The 23,734-nt window shown below is 38.5% G+C and overlaps 1 protein-coding gene across 1 annotated transcript in view; it reads right to left on the reverse strand.

Annotated features, from left to right (window-relative positions):
- astn2 (astrotactin 2) overlaps window positions 1–23,734 on the reverse strand; it is a 295,245-nt gene that overhangs the window by 116,189 nt on the left and 155,322 nt on the right. The window contains exons 13-15 of the mRNA XM_028602252.1: window positions 15,729–15,813; window positions 13,934–14,008; window positions 10,916–11,053 (exon numbers count right to left, since the gene is read on the reverse strand). Of these exons, the coding sequence (XP_028458053.1) occupies window positions 10,916–11,053; window positions 13,934–14,008; window positions 15,729–15,813 (298 nt within the window). The remainder of the gene's footprint in view (window positions 1–10,915; window positions 11,054–13,933; window positions 14,009–15,728; window positions 15,814–23,734) is intronic.

Here is a 23,734-nt window from a genome sequence, read left to right on the forward strand (position 1 = left end):
AATAAAGTCTCTCCTGATTATAATCTTAAACCGTAATCATTTTTTTGTAAAATGTTCTCATGAAACATATTTCAGCTATAAGAAATACATATCCCTTTGCTCAGTTCACAAAATAGATTTAGTTATGAGTCATCCTGAGGCTACCATCAGTTCATTAGGTCATCAGTTGTTGTACACTTCAGAAAAAAGACAGGCGGGGTCATTCTTAATATGGTAGAATCCTGAAACACCTCAACTGTCAATGTGGAGGAGTAGGAGCCTAAAACCAATGTATTTTTTGATTTCTGATCCTTTAACTAACCTCTAACCAATCATGCAGAGTGAGGCAGGCCGCTTTGTGTAGGACCCAAATGGTTATATTCTCAGTTTAATTCTCTTGGTCACAAACCATTGCTCAGGTCTGTGGTCAGGAAAAGGCTAAATAGAAAATCAAGATATTTGCCTCATGTCTCCACTCTTTTTTCACAACCACCATCTGATACTACACTTGTAGTAAGACCCCAATACATTTGCAATTTAAAACTGCTGCTCTCTCCTCCTGGGTGGTTCAGGTCATACCCAGTGGGCCTTAGACTTTGGGGTATTGATGTGTCACATTGTCACATTCAGCTGCAAGCTCTTCGATGTCAAAGATCATAGAGCAATGGAGCCGGAAAGACAGCATCATCCAAATACAGTGGAAATGCCGCCATATCATCACCAAACTGGACAGTCTCAAGAGCTGAGTTGAGCTTCGCCTTTAAGAATATAAAAAACAGAGGACAGGGTGCACTCTTGTTAGAGTGATGCCCACATTCCATGTGTTCAACTTACTGCCAAAAAAGAGAAACAGATTTCCCTAGTGTACTGGAACTGAATTATATTTTCTTGGGGCAAACAAGGTGGTTAACTGTTCCAGAGCCAAGGACCATGCAAGCCAAAAGGTAGAGATGAGTGGAAAACCTCCAGGGCAAAGGCCAGGGGTGGAACAGATTTAGTCAGTGTGGACCTCAGCAATGGAAACATGCCCTTAGAACATGGGATGTAATCGCTTTTTGTGGAAGGTGCCCAATTTGGTGCGTGGAGTCGAAAGGTACCAACAAAATGCAGTTGGGCTCACCTCTATGCACAGCTTTGGCTCTGGAACCAAACTCCTTGATAGACGGAGGACTCTCCTACTCAGGAATTGTCCATGGCGAGATGTGCCAGGCAGTTGTGGGACTACTGATAAATCACCGCCTGGCTGCTGCACAGTTGGACTTTATCCCGGTGGATGAAAGGGTCACCATAATGTGGCTGCGTAACGTAGAGAGAAAAACTATTACTGTTGTTTGCGCATATGCACGTATTGGTTGCTAGGCAACAATGGCTGGTAAGCTGTCACGCCACAGCTACAAAAACTATAACACCTAAATTTGAGACATGGGAGCTGCACACTAGGCATAGGTGAACTTGAGTTTATTCCACAAAGTGTGCATATTTATTCTAAATCTAGATAAATGCAGGTTAAGTATGGGGCACGCTTTATGTTACAAGCACCAACTCCATTCTGCAATTTCTGAATCATTCTTGATTTTAGGACACCTATTTTAAATAACTAATAAGGATTGAAAGTGTTGTTAAGCGATGAGTCACAGATAATTAGCGCACTCTTGCTGATTGTGCCCATTATCTGCTTGGGTTGATTTGTCTGTATATAATCTGGTAGCAAAAACTGTAGTATTTGTGAGGATAATCTTCATAGCATCTGTTTCTTACACACAAGTCTGTAAAGACATGCCCTTTCTCAACGGATCCCGATCCACTAGACCCAATCCTCCTCAAGTATCTTTGCAGGGCACTCTGCATTAAGGGGCGAGGGTATCAAAAACAGCTAAACTGTGGGATGCACTCTCCAGAGTCACAGATGAAGCATCAGTCACCCTGAATATTGAAAGTTCATTCTCTGTCTTGGTCTCCCATGTCTTATTCTTCTTCTCTTTATTTGGCAACTCAATTTTTTCTGAATTAGACAGACAACACATGGCATTCTGTGCAACAGTTATTTCTGGCAGGCACTCAAAGCATTGACAAATGACTCCTTAATTCAGAGGAAAACAGGGTGGGGAAGGTGAGGCAGACACAAATAATGGGTTACCTCAGCTGTGAGGTGCATGCTAACAGGCTCTTCTCCTGGATAGAGGGGATATTGAGTTGAAGATGAAAAAAAACAATCAATTTCCAAGATCCCTGTTGCAAGACAGTCCAGAAGAAGGTAAAATGGGAAAATAAATGTTGAAGAAAACAGAAAAAACAAGGCTATTGGAACGTGTCTTATAATGTTGCACAACATATGGTATAGAGCATTAGAAGGATTCAGCAAAGTTTACCTCTCATTGTTTAATTAACAGGAGCCTGGTAACTGATCCATAGAGGTGTATGGAAGAGTAATGCACTTTATTTGGTTATCAAAATCAACAGTATATCCTGATAATATTTATTTTCCAAATCATTAGCAAATCACGATCATCTCTTTTGGCACTGTGACTGTTGCTTGACCCAGAAGCACATTGGTTGCATCTAAACACTGACTAATGTTCTTGTTATTAATCTCCCTCTCTGCCGCTTGCTTTTCCAGATGATGAATGACCAGGCAATGCTGCCCAAAGTTAGAGCGCTGCTCCAGCATGATTACGGAGCCCGTTATTGGTCTGCCCCTGCACTTGATTAATGCTCTTGTACCAGCTCCCTACAAATATGCTGACTCTCATCAAGCACTTTTGTCATTGGATAGAGTGCATTTTCTTTAAGCTTGCTGTAATCACTGAAGCAAATTCAAGTTGGTAAAAAAGGTAACCCTAAATGATAAAATAAATACTGATACATAAATTCTTTGAGTTGTAAAACATGTTTTGATGGAGATTAGGAGTAAGAGAAATGTATGTACTTAATGTTTTCATGGTGTCAACTTCTTGCAGTTGTATTGGGTCACTGGCACTCGCACATTTTAATGGTTCACTTGATCATGGTGAGTGAGGTCATTACTCACCAGTATGGGGTGTCAGCGGCTACTGGGTTATTAACAGTTCCTTATCGACAGAAATACTAGTCTTGGAGCACAGTTTAGAGTGGCTGAATTCTTGTATTCGGTGATGTTCATGAAATGTTTGTTAAAACATTGGCTTTGGCTCAACATGAAGCAGCAGCCATGCAAAGCTACTATTAGATACAATTCAATTTCAATCATGGCTAATGGGACAGTGAGTCAGAGAACTAATTCTTCAAATATGACAATTTGATAAATTAAGATGTTTGGCAAAAGACTACACAGACACAGAATTAATCAAAGCTCAACTTCTCCGATTTACAGTTGTAGACAGAAACAGAATTTTTTTTTATATAGTACAAGTGCAAGGTTAGTTTAAATTACAGATATTTCAATACTGGCTTGGAGGTCCAGCATTTACAATGTCTCGTTGTTTCTCAGCGACCTAGGAAAAGAGAAAGGCTCAGCCTGACTTCCAACACTGGCACTGCTATTGATCAGTTAACCAGACAGAACACTGAATACAGCAAAACACTACAACATATGTTATGCTTTATTCTGTTCAGGGTTCTGCTGTTAAATGAAAACCTTATGAAGTGTGTGAATGCTAACTTTGACCAACTACACTGTCAAGGCAAGTATTTATTGAAGGCTAATCCAGTGTGAGTGTTTTGCTTCATGTGGTTGCATTAACCACTTGAATAAATGCAAAGAGACAAATTAAATAATGTATGACTCTTGATTTACTGATTAATGAATGAATTCAAGTGTGGTATGTACATAATATATGTACTGACTGTCTCCATTCGTAAATAATCCATTTTATACAAGCAATAATAAACCAGAGCTAAGTACTGAACTCTCTGCTTTTATTATTATGACCTATTTTATCCCTTTTATGTTTCCTGTATTTAAATACGCCATATAGTATGGAAATTCACCGGAATTAATCTTCCTCTAAAATGTCTGGATTTAAATGTCAGGGACTATGTTACAGTAGTAAAGTCATTAAAGTGTAAATATAATGAGAATAAAGGGAACAAATCTTTCAGATATAGCTTGGCTTTATAGTCGGCTGTGATTTTATATGTGGCAGCATTTTAACTATTCTGTTACAGGTAAATAGTTGAACAAGCTATTTTAGGTAACCTTTAATCAAGCAGGTTAATACTGTGTGTCAAGAGGTCATTACCAAGAAGGTATGTAGTCAAAGTGAGTGAAATCAGGGAAGCACTTAATTCTATTTCACACAGGTCTTACCCTCTAATAAGCTCTGCACAATCACCCCTGTGGAGCAGTGCACTGAAATTTGCATACACTGGTTAAGCCAATCAGGATGTACGCAGCACACAACAGCCTGTATTTTAAATGTATCCAAAACCATAATTAATTTTCCTTAGGTGAATAAAAAAAGTTACCTGAAAAAAACAAGAATACCTGTGAACAAGGTTTACCTTAACTCCGCTTCTTTGAGACAACACTGTCCATCTTGGCCTTATTTGCATAACCATCAAAAACCAGCAATTCTTGATATGAATGTTGTGATTCAATGGCTGCATAAAAACATAAAAAAGTAATTCCAGTAGAAAATAGTTCTCATTGAAAACAGCAAAAAGCAAGGTATGTGGATTTTTTCAAAGACTAACCAAAAGTAATATTCATGCTTTGAGCACCACAAATACATACAATTCCATTTAACTGGAGAAATGAAACTGAACTTACCATGGCTAGATACAACTACAGGAAACTGGGGCAATGTCTTTTTTGTGTGTCGGATTTTGGTCAAATGTTGTAAGCTGGTTAAAATATAGAGGCCTTTTTCTTGAAGATGCCACATACCTGATAATTGAAAACAAACTAAACATACCAAGCAATTCTATTTAAAAGGCTTATTAAAGAAGCCTAATTGATGTGAGGTTGGGTGATGTTGATCCCAAGAGACAAAACACCTTCAGTTGAAAGCTGAGCTTGGTAGCTTGGAACACTTACCTTGATGCTTTTTCATATAGAAGACATTTTAGTGTCGGTGAGCCGATGGGCAGAAGTGAAATAGGTTTGCATCCTTTGAAGTGCTATAGCTACAGTGCATTTCACCACTTCCCGCATCAACATGTCTATCATGAGTGACTGATTACATCAATGCCTGCATAAACAAGTGCATCTGCCAGAAACTCCATAAAGTCCCACGGGACATTGGTCGACAAAAATGCTTTGGATAATGAGTTGTCTGCATTATTCATGACAATCTGACAGACCCTCCTATGTTACAGGGACTTATCATTAACCACATACAGATTATTAACTTATTATTCCAATTAAAGTGGGCTTTTAATTAGTCATGTTCTCAACTTCTTATTTATTTTCTGCTGTGATGTCTTTTGGGAATGATTAATCTCCCAGCAGTTCAACTCACATTAGTAGACAATAAAGTTGGGTTTGTTTCTATCTATTACAATGGTTAATATGTAATATGTCATGTTGCTATAAAGTGTCAGATATAATATCTCACTTGAAGTTACCAATACTAAATAAGATATTCTTAATGCCTAATCTCTAAATGGAGCTCACATAGTGAGACAGAATAAAGTGTATTTTAATAAGACTCTTGGTTTAATTTCAGGACGTGACAACCGCAGACATGCTCATTACTTTCATGAATGCCCGTCCTTCCACTGATGAATAGCTTAGCTTGCTATTACCCAAATGGAGCTCCTCTGCTGTAAAGTAAACAAAAACTAAGTTCTTGCTGTAGTGCTCAACTTGCGTTTATGATGGAACCCACCAAGGTAAATTCATCACACAATAACGGTGGAACTTGAGTGATAGTCAAGACAAAGTAAAAGCACAAAAGAAATAATTGTGTTAAAGTAATTGCTTTACGTCGTAGCTAAATGAAGAGACAGTCATTTTTTGTCATAACTATTCTGAATCTGATCAAATCAACATGTAGCAGATGTATGGCTATAAACTGTTGTTGCTTTAAAACACGTCTTCATTCTTAGCTCACCATCACTTATCACAACCCTCTTTCAAAGTAAGTGACATACCTTTGCTAATTAATCTAGAGCTGTCCTGAAATCCCATTTACGTCAGAATAAGCAGATGTGTACAATTGCCTTGGGAGTTTTCTGCTCCTGAGGCAATTTAACAAAGCCTGTGAAAAGTTTGGATAGTGGATACAATTACAACAGCAATTTATATGATACACATTAGACATAAAAATTCTGTACTCAGTGATAACTGCGAGTTAAGCATTCTGAATTACAAATTAGTTTATTGAATCTTTGGAGTCAACACCCAAGACTGAATGCAGAGAGGATTCTGAAAAATCTACCAATCAGGTAAAGCGAGCATGTTCTGCACACATGTTAAAATACAATGTAATACATTTTCAGTGCAGTGGCTGACTGTATTTTCAGCATGTACATGTGTAGTATAATAGCAGCTTGTGTCCCACTGGGGTGGCAAGACACTGTGTTAAAATGTGGTCTACAATCTAAAAGTTGTCGAATGAGGTACTGGACAATGATCATTGTTTAGCATCATGTCATGAGCTATATCATCAACATTCCTTCTGCTATGATTGTCATCTTTTGGGTCAGTCCTAGTACTGACACTTGCTCTGCTCCAATCATGCAACAGGTATTTTCCAAGATATCTTGTTGGGGCATAAAAACAACCTCAGTTATTTTTACTGTGATTCCAATCAGTATAGGTCAGCTATAATCACTGCCAAAGTACCCTCAGTTTGGGTACTGTCTACATGTGCATTTCATGGTCATTTTAAAGCCATCAGGGACATTTTCCTAATTAGCTGTCTGAACCGTTGAAGTGTTTGTGCATGCGCACTCGTCAGTTATCGCTAATATGGGAGCAAGGTGTCGTTCTCAAAGTTTGCAAAAAGGAAAAGTGATTAAGAGAATACAAAGCGGAACAGATAGACAAATGCATTCATTCTCCAAAACCTGTGTGCTCACACTGAAGCGGGTGACCAATGAAGACTGGGATCAGTGATTCCATCTGGCAGTCACACCACAACCAAGGCACTCAAGTCAAGTCAGCATGCATGAAAAAATAAATAAATAAAAACTAGAACTGCAAGCAGTTATCATTGACATATATAAAATGGACCATTAGATCCCGTTGCTCTGGACGGAGACCAGTGAAGGACATTAGAAGCACTTTTCCGGTGATAACTGAGCTCGAAGACGTAGATGTGACGTGAGCAACCTGTTTGAAAGTTGTAAGTCTTCTGGTAACTGTGCCAAGAGAAATCTCAATAATTCCGAATCTTGTAGAGACGGAGAGCGTAGGTATATGTAAGGAGATAACATAGGCACAGGCTCATTATTGCTAACTAAAATGCTAGTTAACATTGGTAATTAAATTTAAACAGCTAATGTGAGTCAAAACTGCCTGCGAGCTTCTCCTGTACTGTACGGTAATTTCTCTACTGTGCGACAGTAAGTCGCATGGTTATGACACAATCATTAGCCTATTTTTACAAAAACTCCTGCTACGGAGCCATAAAGTGAGGTAAAAGGTAATGGAGCCTTTTATACATTGTTGTGTTTCTTTAGAAATAAACAATGGACAAATAGAGTCTTTAAACGCTTCAGATGTAAAGTTATTAAGTGGCGCCAAAACGAATGGCAGTCAATGGGATGCTAATCGTGGTAATGGCTTGTTAGCATCAAAATGGCGCAAGAGGAGCTACGCAGTACCGAGACTTTGAAAAGTAAGAAGAAAAAACACTACTTCAGTCCTTTGACAAAGCTAGAAAATACAGCAGTGACCACCCAAAGGTAAAAGTTGAATAACCTACCAGCCGTTGAGCGTGGTGGAGCCGCGGTATGCTATGCCTAGCCGGCGCTACTTTTCTTATGTGCCGTTATCTGAGCTCCAGAGTGTTGTCGCCAGTCACATTGAAAAGCTCCTCGCGGTGCTAGTCACATTAGCTTTACCACGGACAGCGGATATTTGGACATCAAGCGTGAGTCCTGTTAGCATGTTGAGCCTCACTGCCCAGTGGATAGACGAAGACTTCACCCTTAAAAAAGCTGTCCGACCTACACTCACAGGAATTCTCCGGTTCTCACACAGCAGCTGCAATTGCATCTGCATTTGATAATACGAAAGAACGAGTGCACATCGTGCTACGTGTTGACAGTGAACGTCTGTTTAGCGTTGCCTCTGATGTAAGGCATTTGGCAGACATGTTCAAGTAGGAGATGAGTTACATTTTTTATTTGAAAATTTATTTTTATTTATTTTACTCCTAAGGACTTAAGTTTGAAGTCTGAACTTAAAAATAAAATGTGGCACTGGCATATAATTTATTCTCCTCCAAGTTAAATAATTTAACTATTTTTCAGGGGTGAATGTCTGTCTAGATTTGTAAAATGATACATTTATGGTAGAATCAAATGTTGGTCCTATGTATTCCCTTGTCTACAACACATGAGTAAAGGATCTAAAGTAAAGGTAGTACAGGAGAGATACTTGGATTTCTCTTCAGTAGAATTAAAGTGAACAGTATATCAGGGGAAAAATGTGTATACTGTATATATATTGGTATTGGTCAAAATGAGTTTGAAAAAATCGGCATATTGAATATCGGCCAAAATCCAATATCGTGCATCCCTAATTTACGTTCATTGAGTTATAGGCCAAAATGCGTCTACCTCGATTATAGCGCCCCCTTGATTCCTTGTAATTCTGAAAATGGTTGTAAATGTATGTTTTTCATGAATCTTTGATTAAGGATGTATTTTTGCAAAACATTTCTCAAAAAAAAACTCTAGTTGGCAGGATGTACAGTGTAGAGATGGTACTACTGGGGTAGAACATGGGCTACATCATATGGTACAACTGCATAGCCTCTAGTATCTATACAGTACATAAGTGAATCATTTTTGCCAAACGAGTATTTTAATTAAAACATAAATCCCTTTATCACTATTAATATATGTTCATTATGTGCTATCATGTGTTGATGATTATTGTTGATAGATGGTATAAATGTTTTTGTGTGGTAATGATAATGAGTTGCAATGATACATACATTAAACACTTACAATACTATTTGTTTCCTTTACATTTTGTGACATATTCTATGGCGCAATGGCAGACAATTTGGTTTTCAAATGAAATATCACTTCCCAGGCTGGTGTCAGTTGGATTCTATAGATGGGTGATTGTTTTAATTTGCAGCTGATGCTCTGACATGTTTTGTGATGTTCAGTTGCACTGATGCATGTCAGCTCCTACTGGCTGGTTGCCAATATTTTGTTATTGCACTGTGGGATTGCCAAATCCATAACCTTGTCACCACTACATTCCTGTTTAGATCTGGGGTTTTTAGGTAACTACTGTATTTGCAAAGCCCAAAGTTGAGTTTTTGTACAATAATGCTGCTGTAACGGTCACTTCAGTCTTTTAAATCTGAGACGCTATTAGGATTTAATGACCTGATTAAATGCTTAATGGGTATTTTGCATCTTATTTAATTTGAGCAGTTTTACATTGTTGTTATGTTTTTAAAGCAAAGTAGACAAATTACTTTTTTGAGTAATACGCTTAAACCTTTTTTCATGTACATACAATATGCTCATCTTTAAAGGGGTGGTTCAGAATTTTGGACAAAGGACCTCATTTCCAAGTTAGCCAGTGTGTTATTTATCAGTGGAGACAGTTTTCAACACTTTTCATCCAGTCCTTCCAGTTGCAGAGTTCGCTGGTGCTAGGCTAGCGCAAGTCAACAGTATCTGCTAGCCTGCCATTAAAAGCAGTCTTACCCACTCCACAGTACACCTGAGGCAAATAAATTATAATGCCAGAATATTGATGTAAATGTCTGTTGATAGAATAATGTTAGAAATAAAACTACACTTGCATCTCAATGATCGCATTACATTTTGAGGGACTAGTTTCTCAGCAGCGGCGGAATTTTACTTAGCTCTGGTTAGTAGTACTGCGCCAAAAAAGTAAACAGAGAAGCACACTCCAGTCTGGACACCTAGTAGTAGCCTAGTACATTGGTATTGAAGCATTGGATTGTAAACTAAGGACTAGGCAACATGGTGATTCAGTGTGCATTTAGAAATTGTAAAAATAAATCAAACAGATGGGCACCACAAAGTTTCCACAAATGTTCCATTGGGAGATCCAGAAAGGCTGCATTGTGGAGAGTGACAACGTTAGCTAACGGTATAGCTACATTCTTGGTAGATACCTGGCTGGGCCAACCGCTAACTTTAGGTAATTGCTGACAGAAAAGTAATGTAAGCTCGGACAGTTTACATGCAAATTGTTAGCCTGTGTGCTTTCATGTACCGGTAACGTGATGTGAGTTATAGCCTGGCAGAGTGGAATTAGCAGCCAAAATGCAGCAACTTCAGGTAAAGCAAAGGAAGGCCAGTCACAGCTAAAAACTTGCATTAACCAGACATTGTTTACTTCATTAATGTATTTACTGTGTTAATGAACTGAGGATGGGAGTAGGATTCGGTTCGGTGTTCGGCAGAACCTTAACCAGTGGGTTCGGTATTCTGCCGAACCCCAAAAATCTGGGTTTCGGTGCATCCCTAGTTATATAGTCATATGGAAATGCAATATATAATGACCTTCTGTCCTAAATTCAGAATGGCAGCATTAACAATAACAATAGTGTCATGGCAACAGCTCATAATTGAAGTAAAGCCATGTATTATTTGGTCACTCCACGACACAAAGGAGCTTTATTATTTGTTTTTCTGCGCCGCACAAGCCTGGGTTTAGAATTAAAACACAAATGATTTCTACTGTATTTGATGAGACCTTCAAAAATAAAAAAATAAAGGTATGTATACAGTTTATATGGACCATTCTCTTTTAACACAAGTGTGGAGCTCTGAGCTGAGTCAGACTGACCTGACCTCTCCTGGATCTTCAGTAACCAGCACATCTGTTTTACAGCTGGCGATGGGGTTGATTGACAGTTCCACTGGTGGCACCACAAAGCTCTTGCTGACTGGCAGCCACAACCCTTGGCCCAGACTGTAAAATGATCTGTTTTGGCACAACCGCAAGTCATAAATGTTAATTAAACTACTGTCACATTATAACATTTTGTTATTACACACATGTTGTACATTATGTACATATATAAGCATGCAAATATACTATTGTAGGAATGAGCACAATGAAAAGTGGAGCACATGGGTGGTGAGGGCCTGTCGAACAGAATTCATACAATGAGGGTAATACATTTAACGGGCAATATGGTTATTGATGTGGGAAGAGTCTGGGACACAATTAGACGACAGTCATTCCACATTGTAATTTACAACAACAAAGGTAGAACCAAATTTAACAGGAAAATAAATGTATAGCCAAAACTTAATTACCTATTAAAACTGGATCTACACAGTTATGTTATAGTGAAGGACACTTGTTTAGCCTTCTAGTGAATAATCGTTGGCTTTTAATGTCAATCCTGTGTGGCAACTAATTCAATTGGTATTCACATGTGGTGCATCAACACAGTTTGAAACAGATTTGGAGAAATACATTAGAAGTAGCTGTGGTGGCCTAGCTTTTTATTACTAATTTAAAAAAAAAAAGATTTCCTGTCTCGTTAAACATAATGTGCTCTGTAGCACAATGTTTTTTGTAATATGTGTACTGATGACCATTGTTGAAGATGGTGTGAAAAAAAATAATTTGGCTTTGCCAGAGTTGCTTCTCTCGACAGAAGATTAATATCACCAGAAGGACACCCTGGGGGCCTTGATTTGTCTTGGGAATAACACCTGGTAAGGCCTCACAAATTGCACAGAACATGGCTGTGCTTTGCATTATGTGCTTTTATTGTATCTGAGCAGGTGAGCGACAAAATCACACATTCCTAGAAGTCCAGAAACCAAGCATGATCGGATTTGCTTGTCAAAAAGCTTGTATTACATGTAAACTCTCATTTGACTCCCGCATAAAAGGTATCACAAAGAGCTTTTTTTTCACTTTCGCAACATCATGTACATGTATCCACTGTTAAATATTGCTTACATCCCTCGTGTCAAACACGCCTTTGTATGTACAAGACCTGATTACTGGAACACAATTTTCTGGAGAGCCAAACCTCAGTATTAAAAACTTTCAACTTTTACAAAATGCAGCTGTCGGTATTTTAATAATTATAATCAGAGAATCTGAATGCATTATTGGTGGTGGTAGAGAGTAGTCCCTTGAATCACAGTATGCCTTTACCAAGAAAATAGGACGGTAATGCTCATATAATTGCTGCTTTATAACGGCATTGGGATGAAATGAATAATTAGTGCTCATACAGGTTACTGTATGAAGCATGGGCATATGCATGCTTGTTTGATGGAAGGGGATGGACAGAGAGGGGAGAGGGAGAGCTGCAGAAGAAGAGGTCCCACACTTATTGTTCCTATAGCATTGAGAAAAAAGTGAGAGGCAGCTCTGGTTTCTTACAAAGATCCCCATCTGTGAAACCAATCCCTGTTAGGACTGACTCTAACAGTGTCAAGCTGAAGAGCAATGCAATCTTTTCTCCTATCCTCTCCTACACAGCACTGATATAGACCCCTTCCAACAGGAACCCCGTAAGGGTTTCCACTTGGTTGCTGCATCTTTACTCATTTTGTGTGCTATATGTATGAGTGTGTACGTAGCTGAAAGTAAAACTCTGGACTGACACAAATCTTTGACCAAGCAGTAGATTTGGTTGCTGCCTTTATGTGTGTGTGTGTGTGTGTGTGTGTGTGTGTGTGTGTGTGTGTGTGTGTGTGTGTGTGTGTGTGGCGGCGCAATCCGAGTCTCATCTCCAACATACTTTAGTGCTTTTAGCTGGCAGTGGACAGCAGAAAGATGAAATGTGCTTTTGTGCAGAACAAAGTTCTTACCTAATTTCTTAGAGTGGACACAAGCAGAGAAGCTAACTCTGCAAGGTCAGTGTGTAGAGCTGCAAGATTACTGTGACTTCCTATCTACGCTCTGGAGTGGTAGTGAGCATGAACTCAAGGTGGATTTAACAAAATCAAATGCTGTCCTTTAACTCATTTAAATTACAGACCTTAATAGAACTTAATGAAGAAATGACCACATCAACTGGAAAGACAAAAAGGCTACTTGTAGTGTTTTGGGATATAAAGCAATGCATTTCTGTAATTGACCTTTTCCCAAATAACACACATTAATTTAAAATAATAGCATAGTGATGGTCTAGTGAAAAGTATACTACTTGCTTTACACATTCAGTATAATTGGTTAAAAATAGTGATTGTTTATTATGGTTATATTTTATATGAATAAAGAACAAAACAATTAGATTTGCTGTAGATACACTAACAGTGCTCCCTTTGTTGTTGTAAAATAACAAGGCACATATTTGAATTCCATATTATAACTAGGTTGTTTGTTATGTGTTGGAAGGGCTAACCAAAATCCTCATCATCAGTGTGATCAAATATTTTGTCTGTATACAAAAGCCTTTGTCTGAAAGCACATGTAATACACTAGGTCAGGTTGATCTATTTAAAGGAAATAAATAAAAACACTGATGCTGAATGGGTACTTTGAATCTTGCACTTTTTGAAGAATGTCAGACACAGTGACCCCATCAAGAATGAGTAGTGTAACAAAAATGGCAGTAAAAGCATTTGAAACGAGTCCATCCAAGACTGCCCCTTGGGCTATTTCTCCACACAAAAGCCCATGGGTGAGACTTCACCCCGGCACGAGGTGTATTTGTGTGTCCATCCAACTGTGTCTATGTGTATCTGCTCATCTGTATGCTCCGTTACAGACATGCACACACAAAAACATGCCAAGAACACAACCATCATTCCATTGTGTGACCAAAGACTCACAGATGGCCAGCAGAAGTCATGCACTCAGGAGATGCAGCGGAAGTGACAGACTCACCTGAAGATCCTCTCTGGGGCCTGCTCTCCTGTAACTAGGTCGTAGCCTTTCTCCAGATTAGCGTATGGCCAAGGACTTGAGGACAGAGCAGAGGGAACACCAAATCAAAAGATGAATACAAAAGATTATATAAATACTCCCTATATATAATACCTCCCTCAAGTGTAATATTGTGATTGTAAAACAAAATAAGTGACCAATCTGTATTCATATTGTGGAGCAATTCGCTCTTGAAATACAAAAAACAGACTATAATCCCTCCCTGTTTAGTAAACCAGCCAATTTACCGTGGGATTTATCAAACTGAATAAAGACAAAACTGCTTTGCTTGCTCCATTGTGTTGTAAGTAAGACATCTGTTGAAAAATGTATTGTATTCATTAGCATGATTGCCGTACTGTTTAGTTCAAAAACATCCAAAACACCAAAGGAAGACGAGCCGACCAAACGCGAGCTTTTATTTTGAAAAGTCGAAGCTCGAGCACGGCACCAGCCTCCCGGCTGAGACGGGAGCATAGACTGTATATTACAAATATATTATATTATGTTATTAATAAGGGCCTGAGACAGGAGTTCTCTTTTTACTATGCAGCCATACCCGACTCTAATAAAAAGGTAGAAAAGGGGTCGAAAATCCAGCTGATTAGCTGTTCCCTCTAGAGGTCTGGAGAACTTCCGTTGTGGAATCTGGATGCAGCGTTTTTTTGTTGCATTTGTTTTCGGGGTTTGTGTGCTTTTCTTTTTGCATCGTTTTTTATTTGCATCGCGTTTATGTATTTGGTTGTGTTGTGTGTATTTGCATCGCGTTTGCTGAATGCTGCGCATGTGTTGTCAAATTAATAAAGTTGTTTTTCTTTTTGCATCGCTTCTTTTTTCGGGGTTTGCTTTTCTTTTTGCATCCTTTTTTAATTGCAGCGCGTTTGTATATTTGGTTGTGTTGTGTGTATTTGCAGCGCGTTTGCTGAATGCTGCACATGTGTTGTCAAATTAATGAAGTTGTTTTCTTAATTTGCTTGTGTTTTATCTATTTGCATGTGTTTTCTGAAGTTGCAGGGCGTTTGCCCCTGTCGGCCACCGTAGTTTTTATGTGGATAAGATTACCCTCTGACAGCTGTTACTCCTTCAGAACTGTAAATGGAAATTTGATCTGTGACGGCACTGAATCCAGCAAATGACAGGTGGAGTTGAATAATAATGTGGGATCCTTTTAATTAAATCAATGATTGGGGAAGCCAGGCAATTGTCAAACAAGGTCAGAGTCAGAGAGAGGGCTCATTTGACTTACTTTTCTATCCCTATCATGTCCATTTTTACTACTTATCATTTTTGTGTTGTTCTCCATTTATTCGTCTCTCTCACCTCTCTGCCATCCCCTGCTGTTTTGTTTCATTACAGGCTGTAACTTCACTCCTATCTGTATCGTAAAGTCTCCTTCATCAAGTTAAAAGACTGTACAGGTACATTTGCATGTTTTAGGCCATTAGCTACAAATTGCTTATATTTTACATTACTGGTGACCATTTTTGAAAGCATACAGTACATTATAAAATTGATTTTCTTCCTTCGTTTCCATTCATTTCAATACTCTGGAGATTAACTTGCAGAGATGTGAAACTTGTTCCAGATAGCTAATCCATCACAGCGAACAATTCACCCTTACTTTATGTAAAGTTACTATAACTGCTGAAGCAGTTGGGAGTTGGGAGTAGGGAGTAGGGACGGCGAAACTAGCCATAAGGTCATTTAAGTACAAGTGAGTTTTTAGATACGAGTCGATAGAGCAGACAGGACTTACCCTTCGTTTCGACCCCAGTCGCTGCGTACGCAGAGGTGTTTATGGACAGGATTGGGGGAATAACCCTCATGACAGCTGCATTCTCCTGCGACAAAGAGTACAAGAATAAGGGGCACAGTGGCAGATATTTATTTATCTTCAGTAGCTGAATAAATTACCATGTAAGAGACCCGGCCTGCTCATTCATTAGATGTGTATCAAATAAGCAGTTGCCATGCTACCTAATTTCCCAGATAAATTTCTCCAGCGAACAAGACTGGAGTACATTTACAGTGACATCAGTACCATTAGCTCAGCTATCTTCTGGAATATTTTACAAAACTTAAAAGCAATCATTCTCTTGGATTGTTCATCACACTGTCCACTATAGCTTTTTCTCCCAGAATACTATGGATATAAGCTACATTGGTTAAGTTAAGGGCCTTTTAGACAACGCTTATGGGTGCGTATATTTTGTCATGTGTAACGACTTAAAAACACATGGCACCAGCAGCCAGCACTCAAAAAAGAAAACGGTGTCATACACACACTGTCACTCCCTGGGATCAGTGACATGGATTATGCTGGCTAGAATCTGAGAAAAAGTAAATGGGTTTCTTTTTGTTGCCAGTATTCCTATAAGTCTTTATCATCCTCACTGAGGTATTTTTGTCCTTGAGCATTTTGTGTCTCGGTACAAGATCTCCACTCAGCCCTGCTCAGTTAGCTGGACAGCTCCCACTGCAGAATGAGCTGAGACACTCAGACAGCAGCAGAGCCACTTTGTTTTGGTACAGGAGGCTGCCAGTCTTGCAGCTAGGTCAGTTTGTACCTCTCTGGCTACTGGGGCTGCTGCCTCACATGTTATCCATTAAGTTTAAAATCACCCATTACTTTTTGTACATCATAATACATCCTTTGATTGGTTACCAACAGTGCCTAGTTGGTAGTGAAAGGTGTGTGGAGTTTGAATTTCTGGAAATAAGATGTATTTCTTCCTTAGATACAGATAAGTACAGCACTTTCCCAATGAATCAACAGAAAGACATCTGAAAAGAATGGTGGATTTTACGCTTATATCTAAAGGCCTAGCATGTTACAACATTGTATAGTCTGTGGTAACAATACATGGAAAACTTGGTTAAAATACTAAAACAAAATGGGTAAGCCCTTACTCATTTTCTTTTTTTTTTTATAGTTTTGAGTTTACTGTTTTATGTTAGCTCTGTATCTAAAAAATATCTGAACAATGTAAAAAAACAAAAAAAAAACAGTATGGAATGTGAACAATGTGATTCCCAAATAAAACAGTAATTTGAAATACATCTCTGGTGAAAAACATAAGTTTAATCAGGCTCCACATTTCTCCTGTTTATCAGAATTATAAATAATGGGAAAAATATTTGTGGACTCCTATACTGTTAGGTTACTTACTACTCAGATAGCCTCGAATTGCCAGACCTATCTCCACAGCGCATGCAGTAAGGTCTGACTCCTCCACACATACAATAGAAGAAGAAGAAAAAAACGCTCTGGGTTGTTTGCATTTCTTTAAACCAATCACAATCGCCTTGAGCGGCGCTAAGTTCCAGACGCAGCGACGGTGGCTCTGCTAGATGGTCCCAGGAAGAAACTTGCTTTGGTGGAACATTTGCACCCAGCAAAAGAAAACCCCACATAAAATATTAAAAGAAGTTAACTGCTCACACAATACAGTAATGTGAGCTATTTAAATTAGATGGACACATGGTTAAGCGTAATTTGCTCTTACCAGTGTAATGTACCAGATAGTAAATGCTGTAAACATATTCTGTAGATCTTTACAGTCATTCCCTGAAAGAACAAAGCCAGCAGCAGCGGACATGAAGCAATTATTCTATTATACTACTCATAACATAAAAAAAAAACAATGAATATGCATTTAGATTACTTTATGTGGGTTAATTCTATGAGTTTCATAAAGATAGAAATGCATGATATATGATAAATAAAATATTCAGAATACATGTATAATGCCTTTAAGGTAGATGGGTGCATTCATGAAATCTTAAGTCACTGATATCTTTACCATCTTTTTTATTAGCAGTGTTCCCAAAATAAATGCTACTGAATGCTTTCTGTTGACCTATATGGAGGCATAACACTGGAAAAATGTGTAATGGCCACCCAGGCAACACCATTCACATTTTATCACCTAGTGTTTAATAATTTACTGGTTGAGTTTATAGGTTTAAGACTGACTCACAGAGTGATACACCACCAGGATTCAGTCACAGAGAAGCAACAAACATGTTTTTATTTGCTTGCAGCAATTTCATGTGTCCTCACTAAATGAAGAGCAAATACTCTTGAAATTGCTCCACTTTAAAATGTGGACGCCAGTCAACATCAATAACATTCAAAAAGGCATTTCAAATAGAAGATGATTGACGAGCAGGATAATAGTTGCATCTATGATGAGAATTTATTTTCATAATTTGATCAAATAACTTATTTTGTTGTCGTCAATGACAGTATATTTTGACAGTTTGAGACTAATAAAAAGCAATAGTAAACAAAATAATGTTCTTCAATTTGCAAGTCTCTAAAGAAAAAAAGAAAGAAAAAATAAAAATCGAAAAAAGCAATAGTAACAATAGTAAACCATGCCATGGGTCACTTTGTTTCATCCAAATGTCCCTCATCGAAGGATCACATTGTTACCTTCCAAAGCAGTTACAAATCAAGGTTTAAAAATGGTTATGGTTACGATTTGGTTAGGGAAAGATCGTGGTTTTGGTTTAAATTACTACCTCATTAAGGTAACGGGCCCTTCGTCTAGTTACAATAATAGCCACTTGGTTTAACGGCCGTGGCCATGGGTAAAGGAAACTTTGACTGTTGGTTTGAAATGGAAAACAAACGGAGCTTGGTGTTAAAATTGTCTGAAATTTTATTGACCCATTCATCCACTCTGAACTCCTCTCTCTGCAGACTTTGTGGCTGCATAACAACGTCACACCACTTCCTTCTAAGCTCAAGGGCTTTGAATGTAAACATATACCATTTTAGGGGCATTTGCTGAAATGATTAATGCTGTCATTTTCTTGGGAAGACAGTCTCCTTTGATTTCATACTCCCAGGCACACTAACATGTATTCTGTTCACATTGCAAAAGCACACATTCAAACATACACACCTCCATTTCCCACTGCTACTCTTTGGATACACATTTAACCTAGTTAGTTAATTATTCCTGACTGCTAGTGGCACTGCTTAATTAAATCCATTTTGCACATGTGCAGTCAGGTCACATGTTACCAGTTAGATGCTGGAGAGGTAGGTAGGGAAGTTTCTCTTGCTTTTCATTCCCTTTTCTGTCTGCCAGTTGCTAGAATTGGCATTAATTGGCATTAGTATTCTGTAAAAGGTTAGGTGTGTTAGTGCCAATTTCCCCTCTAACATATGCAATGGGAAACATTTACATAACAAACTTTGATTTGTCAGTGAAAATGCCTGACTGCATGTCTGCTTTATTGGAGAATGGACATGGGATCAGGCTGCATCCAGGAGCACCACTGATAAGTGCTGCTGGCAAGTGTTATACACCAGCTTGTGCTTGGTTCAAGAGGAAACATCTAATAGGACATGGTCAACATATTTCAAACACACCAAAAACCTAATCAATAACAGAGTTTCTTTGGTGAATGAGCTGCTAGCAAAGCAAAGTCTGGAATCAAGTGGCAGTGACAGAGCTAAATGCTACACATGAAATTAATTCCCTTGATGCCCCAAACACCTGTTTGTATTTTGACATATTACTGGATGTTTTTAGTATACACATTAAACAATATTGTTTATCCAACAAAAATAGAGTAATGCTAGTTTTGTGTCATAATATCATAGAGTGTAATACGATTACCATACCTTAGAAAGGTTTATGCAGTATATGATTTTTTCATACCTACAGCAAGTATATGTCATGAATTTAAACTGATATAAATACCATCATGGTTATGTTTTCAATCACAGGCCCAGCCATAACAGACCCTCACCCTAACATAAAATTGTGTCAAACAACAGAATTAAAGGTTACTTTTTCTTATTCAGCTTAACTTAAACAACTGTGTTTAGCAAACATATTGTCAGTGGGGATTAGCCTATTCCCCAAGGCCTAGACCGGCCCCAAGGTGATGTAGCAAAAAGGTTGCATATGCATCAAAGCAGAGTCTTCGCTTTTAGGATCAGAGATGAAGCAGGTCGTTTTCGTGTTTTGAGTGAAAAATATGCATGTGTCCAGATCCTGCATAGATACCAGAACAAAACTGGAATAGCTTGTACACAAGCATATTATTAACATTATACTGTCTGCTCTTTGCTTTACTGATTCAAAATCAGTATTCTAACTGCAGTGGAAATGTTTCTGAGCCCAAGTGGATGGACATTGATCATGCATTACTGTAAACAATTGAGTCAGTTATTATTTGAGTGTGCATGAGTGATTAGTGCATCTTACTAAATACAAGTGTATAGATGTTATGTTTTGCTTTGATTTTCATCTTAGCTTGAAAGTCTTGAATGAGATATTGGGTGCTAATATAACAGCATAAAACATAACGTCTTTCAAAATTAGAAATTGGAAGTTTTAGCTTTGATCAAAGCAAGTCTGTCCTCTCCTGTTTTTGTCTTGGCTCCTGTGATGTTGCAGTAGTGTCAAACGGTCAACACAACTTTTTTTTTTTTAAATGTACAATTCTATTTCTGAATATTAATAATCCAACACAACTTTGCAACGTACAACCGTCCTCTTATTCACAGGGAGAGATGGCGTTCATCACATGAATTAGATATTGGAGAAGTTGGTCTTTATGCTATTTGAAATTGTACACTGCTCATTTAGAAGTGAGCAGAGTCCACACAATCTAATTACCAAAACTAGCAACTATATTAAATGGCAATCACACTCAATTAAGCAAGACTAATTGAATTAAATATGTAGCTTATACATAAGAACATATATATTGTAGAGCCATAAGTGTTTAGGCCTGAAGGCTGTAAGGTGACACGTTTACAAAGTCTATTCCACCTTATCTCGGATAAGGTGCACCAGCATGGAAGCACAGTGTAATCTGAGACGTACCTTGCAAGTAATCAGGGACATGTGTCTCTTTCTTTTATGCAAATGCCTTTAAGGAAAGACCTAGCAATTAATGGGAAGTGATATGTCTGGTTGATTACACATTCCGCTGGATTAACTAACCTTTAGATGACTTGCAATAATCACTTTTGTGTGTCAGTTTCTCTGCCTCTAAAAACTTGGTTCAGATACAGTGCAGGTGTTAAAAAAAGAAGGTTGTGGTTAATGAGAGAAATGTAAACTGACTGCAGCTATTCTTTAGAGAGCTCAAAGGCAGCAGACAAAAGGTGAGTGTACCAGAAAATAAGTGGAAAGAGGGGGAGCTGTGCTGGATTAGTTAATAAAAAAACAAGAAAAAATGAAAGCCAGTAAAAACGCCACTCAAGGAGGGGATGGGGAGGTGGTCATTAAACTTGAACTTCACTAAGCTGCTAATGCACTATTGCAACTGCAATCCTTTTTACATTTACAGTACAGTGGGCATTTGGCTGGAGTTAACTTAAGGGACATGAGCCATATTAGTGCCATCAATCTGCTATGTTATGAGTTTGGAACAGTTGCTTATTTGATGGCTCATTGATTTGTTTATTTTTTATAAGCTTTTGACAAAGCACTTTACAATTTGCCATATACCCATTCACACACCAATGGTTGCGGAGCTGCCATGAGAGTCCCTGGCCTGCCCAATGGGAGTAACTTGAGGTTTAGTGTTGTACTCCAACCTTGTGATTAAAGGCGGACCCGCTTTACCTCCTGAGCCACAGCCACCCCAATAATTTGGGTTAGTTGAAATGAAATGTCCAAATACCATACGCTTTGACTGCAGGTACCTCACAGTGGACAATGGCACACACAAGTTGAAGGAAAGCCATCTTTATTATCGACAGGGGCAGTTGCTGATTACAGGTATTGAATGGTGTGATTTTGTTGTTCATGCCCATGACGACAGGTTTGTGCAGCCCATTTAGAGACACAACTGTGTTAAACACCCTAAAAAAGGGATGTGTTTTTTATACATATCTGCTAAAATTCCTGAAGAGCCACAATGCTGAAGAAATTAATTCATGCATCATTGTTAAGTTTAATGAGTCATTAAACAGAAAAAAACTAAAACTAGATGGCTATATTTAGATGGCTAAATCTTCTTCAGGATCTCTTTGTCGCTGATGGAGCCTGCATAAAGAACTGAGACAAAGGTTATTGCCCCATGAGGAGCTATTCTAAACCCTTTAAATCTGCAAGGGGATTTATAGTTTGAAAGCACCTCACTCTGAAGGAGAAGAGGAGTTTGCAGTATGGTAGCACATTTCAGTGCAGTCAACACCACTTGTGTATCAGAGTAGTTCTGAAAAACATCTGACAGGTGAGCCTTTACTGCTTCATCAGACAGCTCCAAGTACAAAGTAAAGAAAGTTATCCCATGCAGTGACGATGCGGCTCACTGTTGGATTTTTAAACTGTGGGCCACACCTTTCTGAAACAGACCTGACGAAAGGTAGGCAATGCAGAGAAATAATTCATCAATGGAATGCAGAGACTGTAAAAATAAGATTTTTTTTACATTTTAGATTGTTTGACAGACCATAACTGACTTTTAATTTAAATAAATACATTTGAAAGGTTAATACTATATTTAATACTATTTGATAATATTTTATTCAGACACTGACAAAAACAAACCGAAGCCAGACTGATGCAATATACTGTATTACACACACAACATATCTGCCTCTAAAAGGCCATCCGGTGAGTTAAGTGTTTACTTTACTGAATTGCAGATATGATAGGATAAGGGTTGTCAAATTTAATTACTACGACGACATATTAGGGCAATAAATAACAGACTTTCAAGAGGATGTAGACCAAATCGCATAATCAATGCCAAAATGTGAAGATTGGTGGATGGGTCAAACACAGGACTTTTACCCAAGAGACCGGGGATCGTGTCCTGTGTGTCACATTTCCTTTGTGTCCCGCATGTCACGTTTCCTAAACTCAACCATTGCTTTCTTCTTTTACTAAACCCAACCGTTTTTTCTTTTCCTAAACCGAACTCGTCCGCTGTATATAGTGCTCAAAATGCGTACAGATGACACACCACTTGGCTTTAGAAAGTGGCATGTATATTTACGCGATAACAGGCCAAGTGGCGTGTATGTTTACGTCCGCTGTATACAGCATAGACATACACGCGGATAGCTCAAAATGCATACAGATAACACGCCACTTGGCTTAAGAAAGCATACGTTTACGCAAAGTCACGATGTCATGTTGCACAAAGACATACTGTGAGGTGGTTTGTTATATATGAGCTGCAAAACGTGACTTTTTTTGACAGAATTGTCTATTTTCACACATTAAGTGAGCTGACATTTTGGACGAACCTAGATGGATTTGGAAGTTTATGATGCCGACGGATGGTGTGAGGGTTTGTGATCAGAAGCTGGTTTCAGAGATAGAGTGAGCTGTATTTGGAAGGGAAATTGCCTGTGAATGGCATAATCAGATTTGTAGTGGATTAGAAGTAGTATTAGAGAAGTCGTGATCGTGGTGATACATCCATTAGAGGCTCCTTATTCCGGTTTAAGCCTGTATTTGGTCTTTGCCAAACCCTGGGCCATGAGGCACACAGGTTAAGTTGCTTCACTGAAAAAGCATTTGGACAGCCCCATATTTCTGAAGTCTACGTTCAGCTGGAGCTGGAGGCTTGATTAGGCCTGCACTTTGAACATTCTGTCTGCAGACTTTAGTGTGATTAGTTATAGTAAAGTGGTCTATTTGGATATTAACTACCCACCTCTTCTGTTGCCTTTGGGAAATGAGTGTGGAAACTGAGATTTCACCGGAAATATGAAAGACTCGTGCATAGAGCCTATACAGTGATGCCAAAAAGTTATGGTTGACTGATTGG

This window comes from Perca flavescens, chromosome 16 (assembly GCF_004354835.1).
Source record: "Perca flavescens isolate YP-PL-M2 chromosome 16, PFLA_1.0, whole genome shotgun sequence".
Classification (NCBI taxonomy): Eukaryota; Metazoa; Chordata; class Actinopteri; order Perciformes; family Percidae; genus Perca; species Perca flavescens.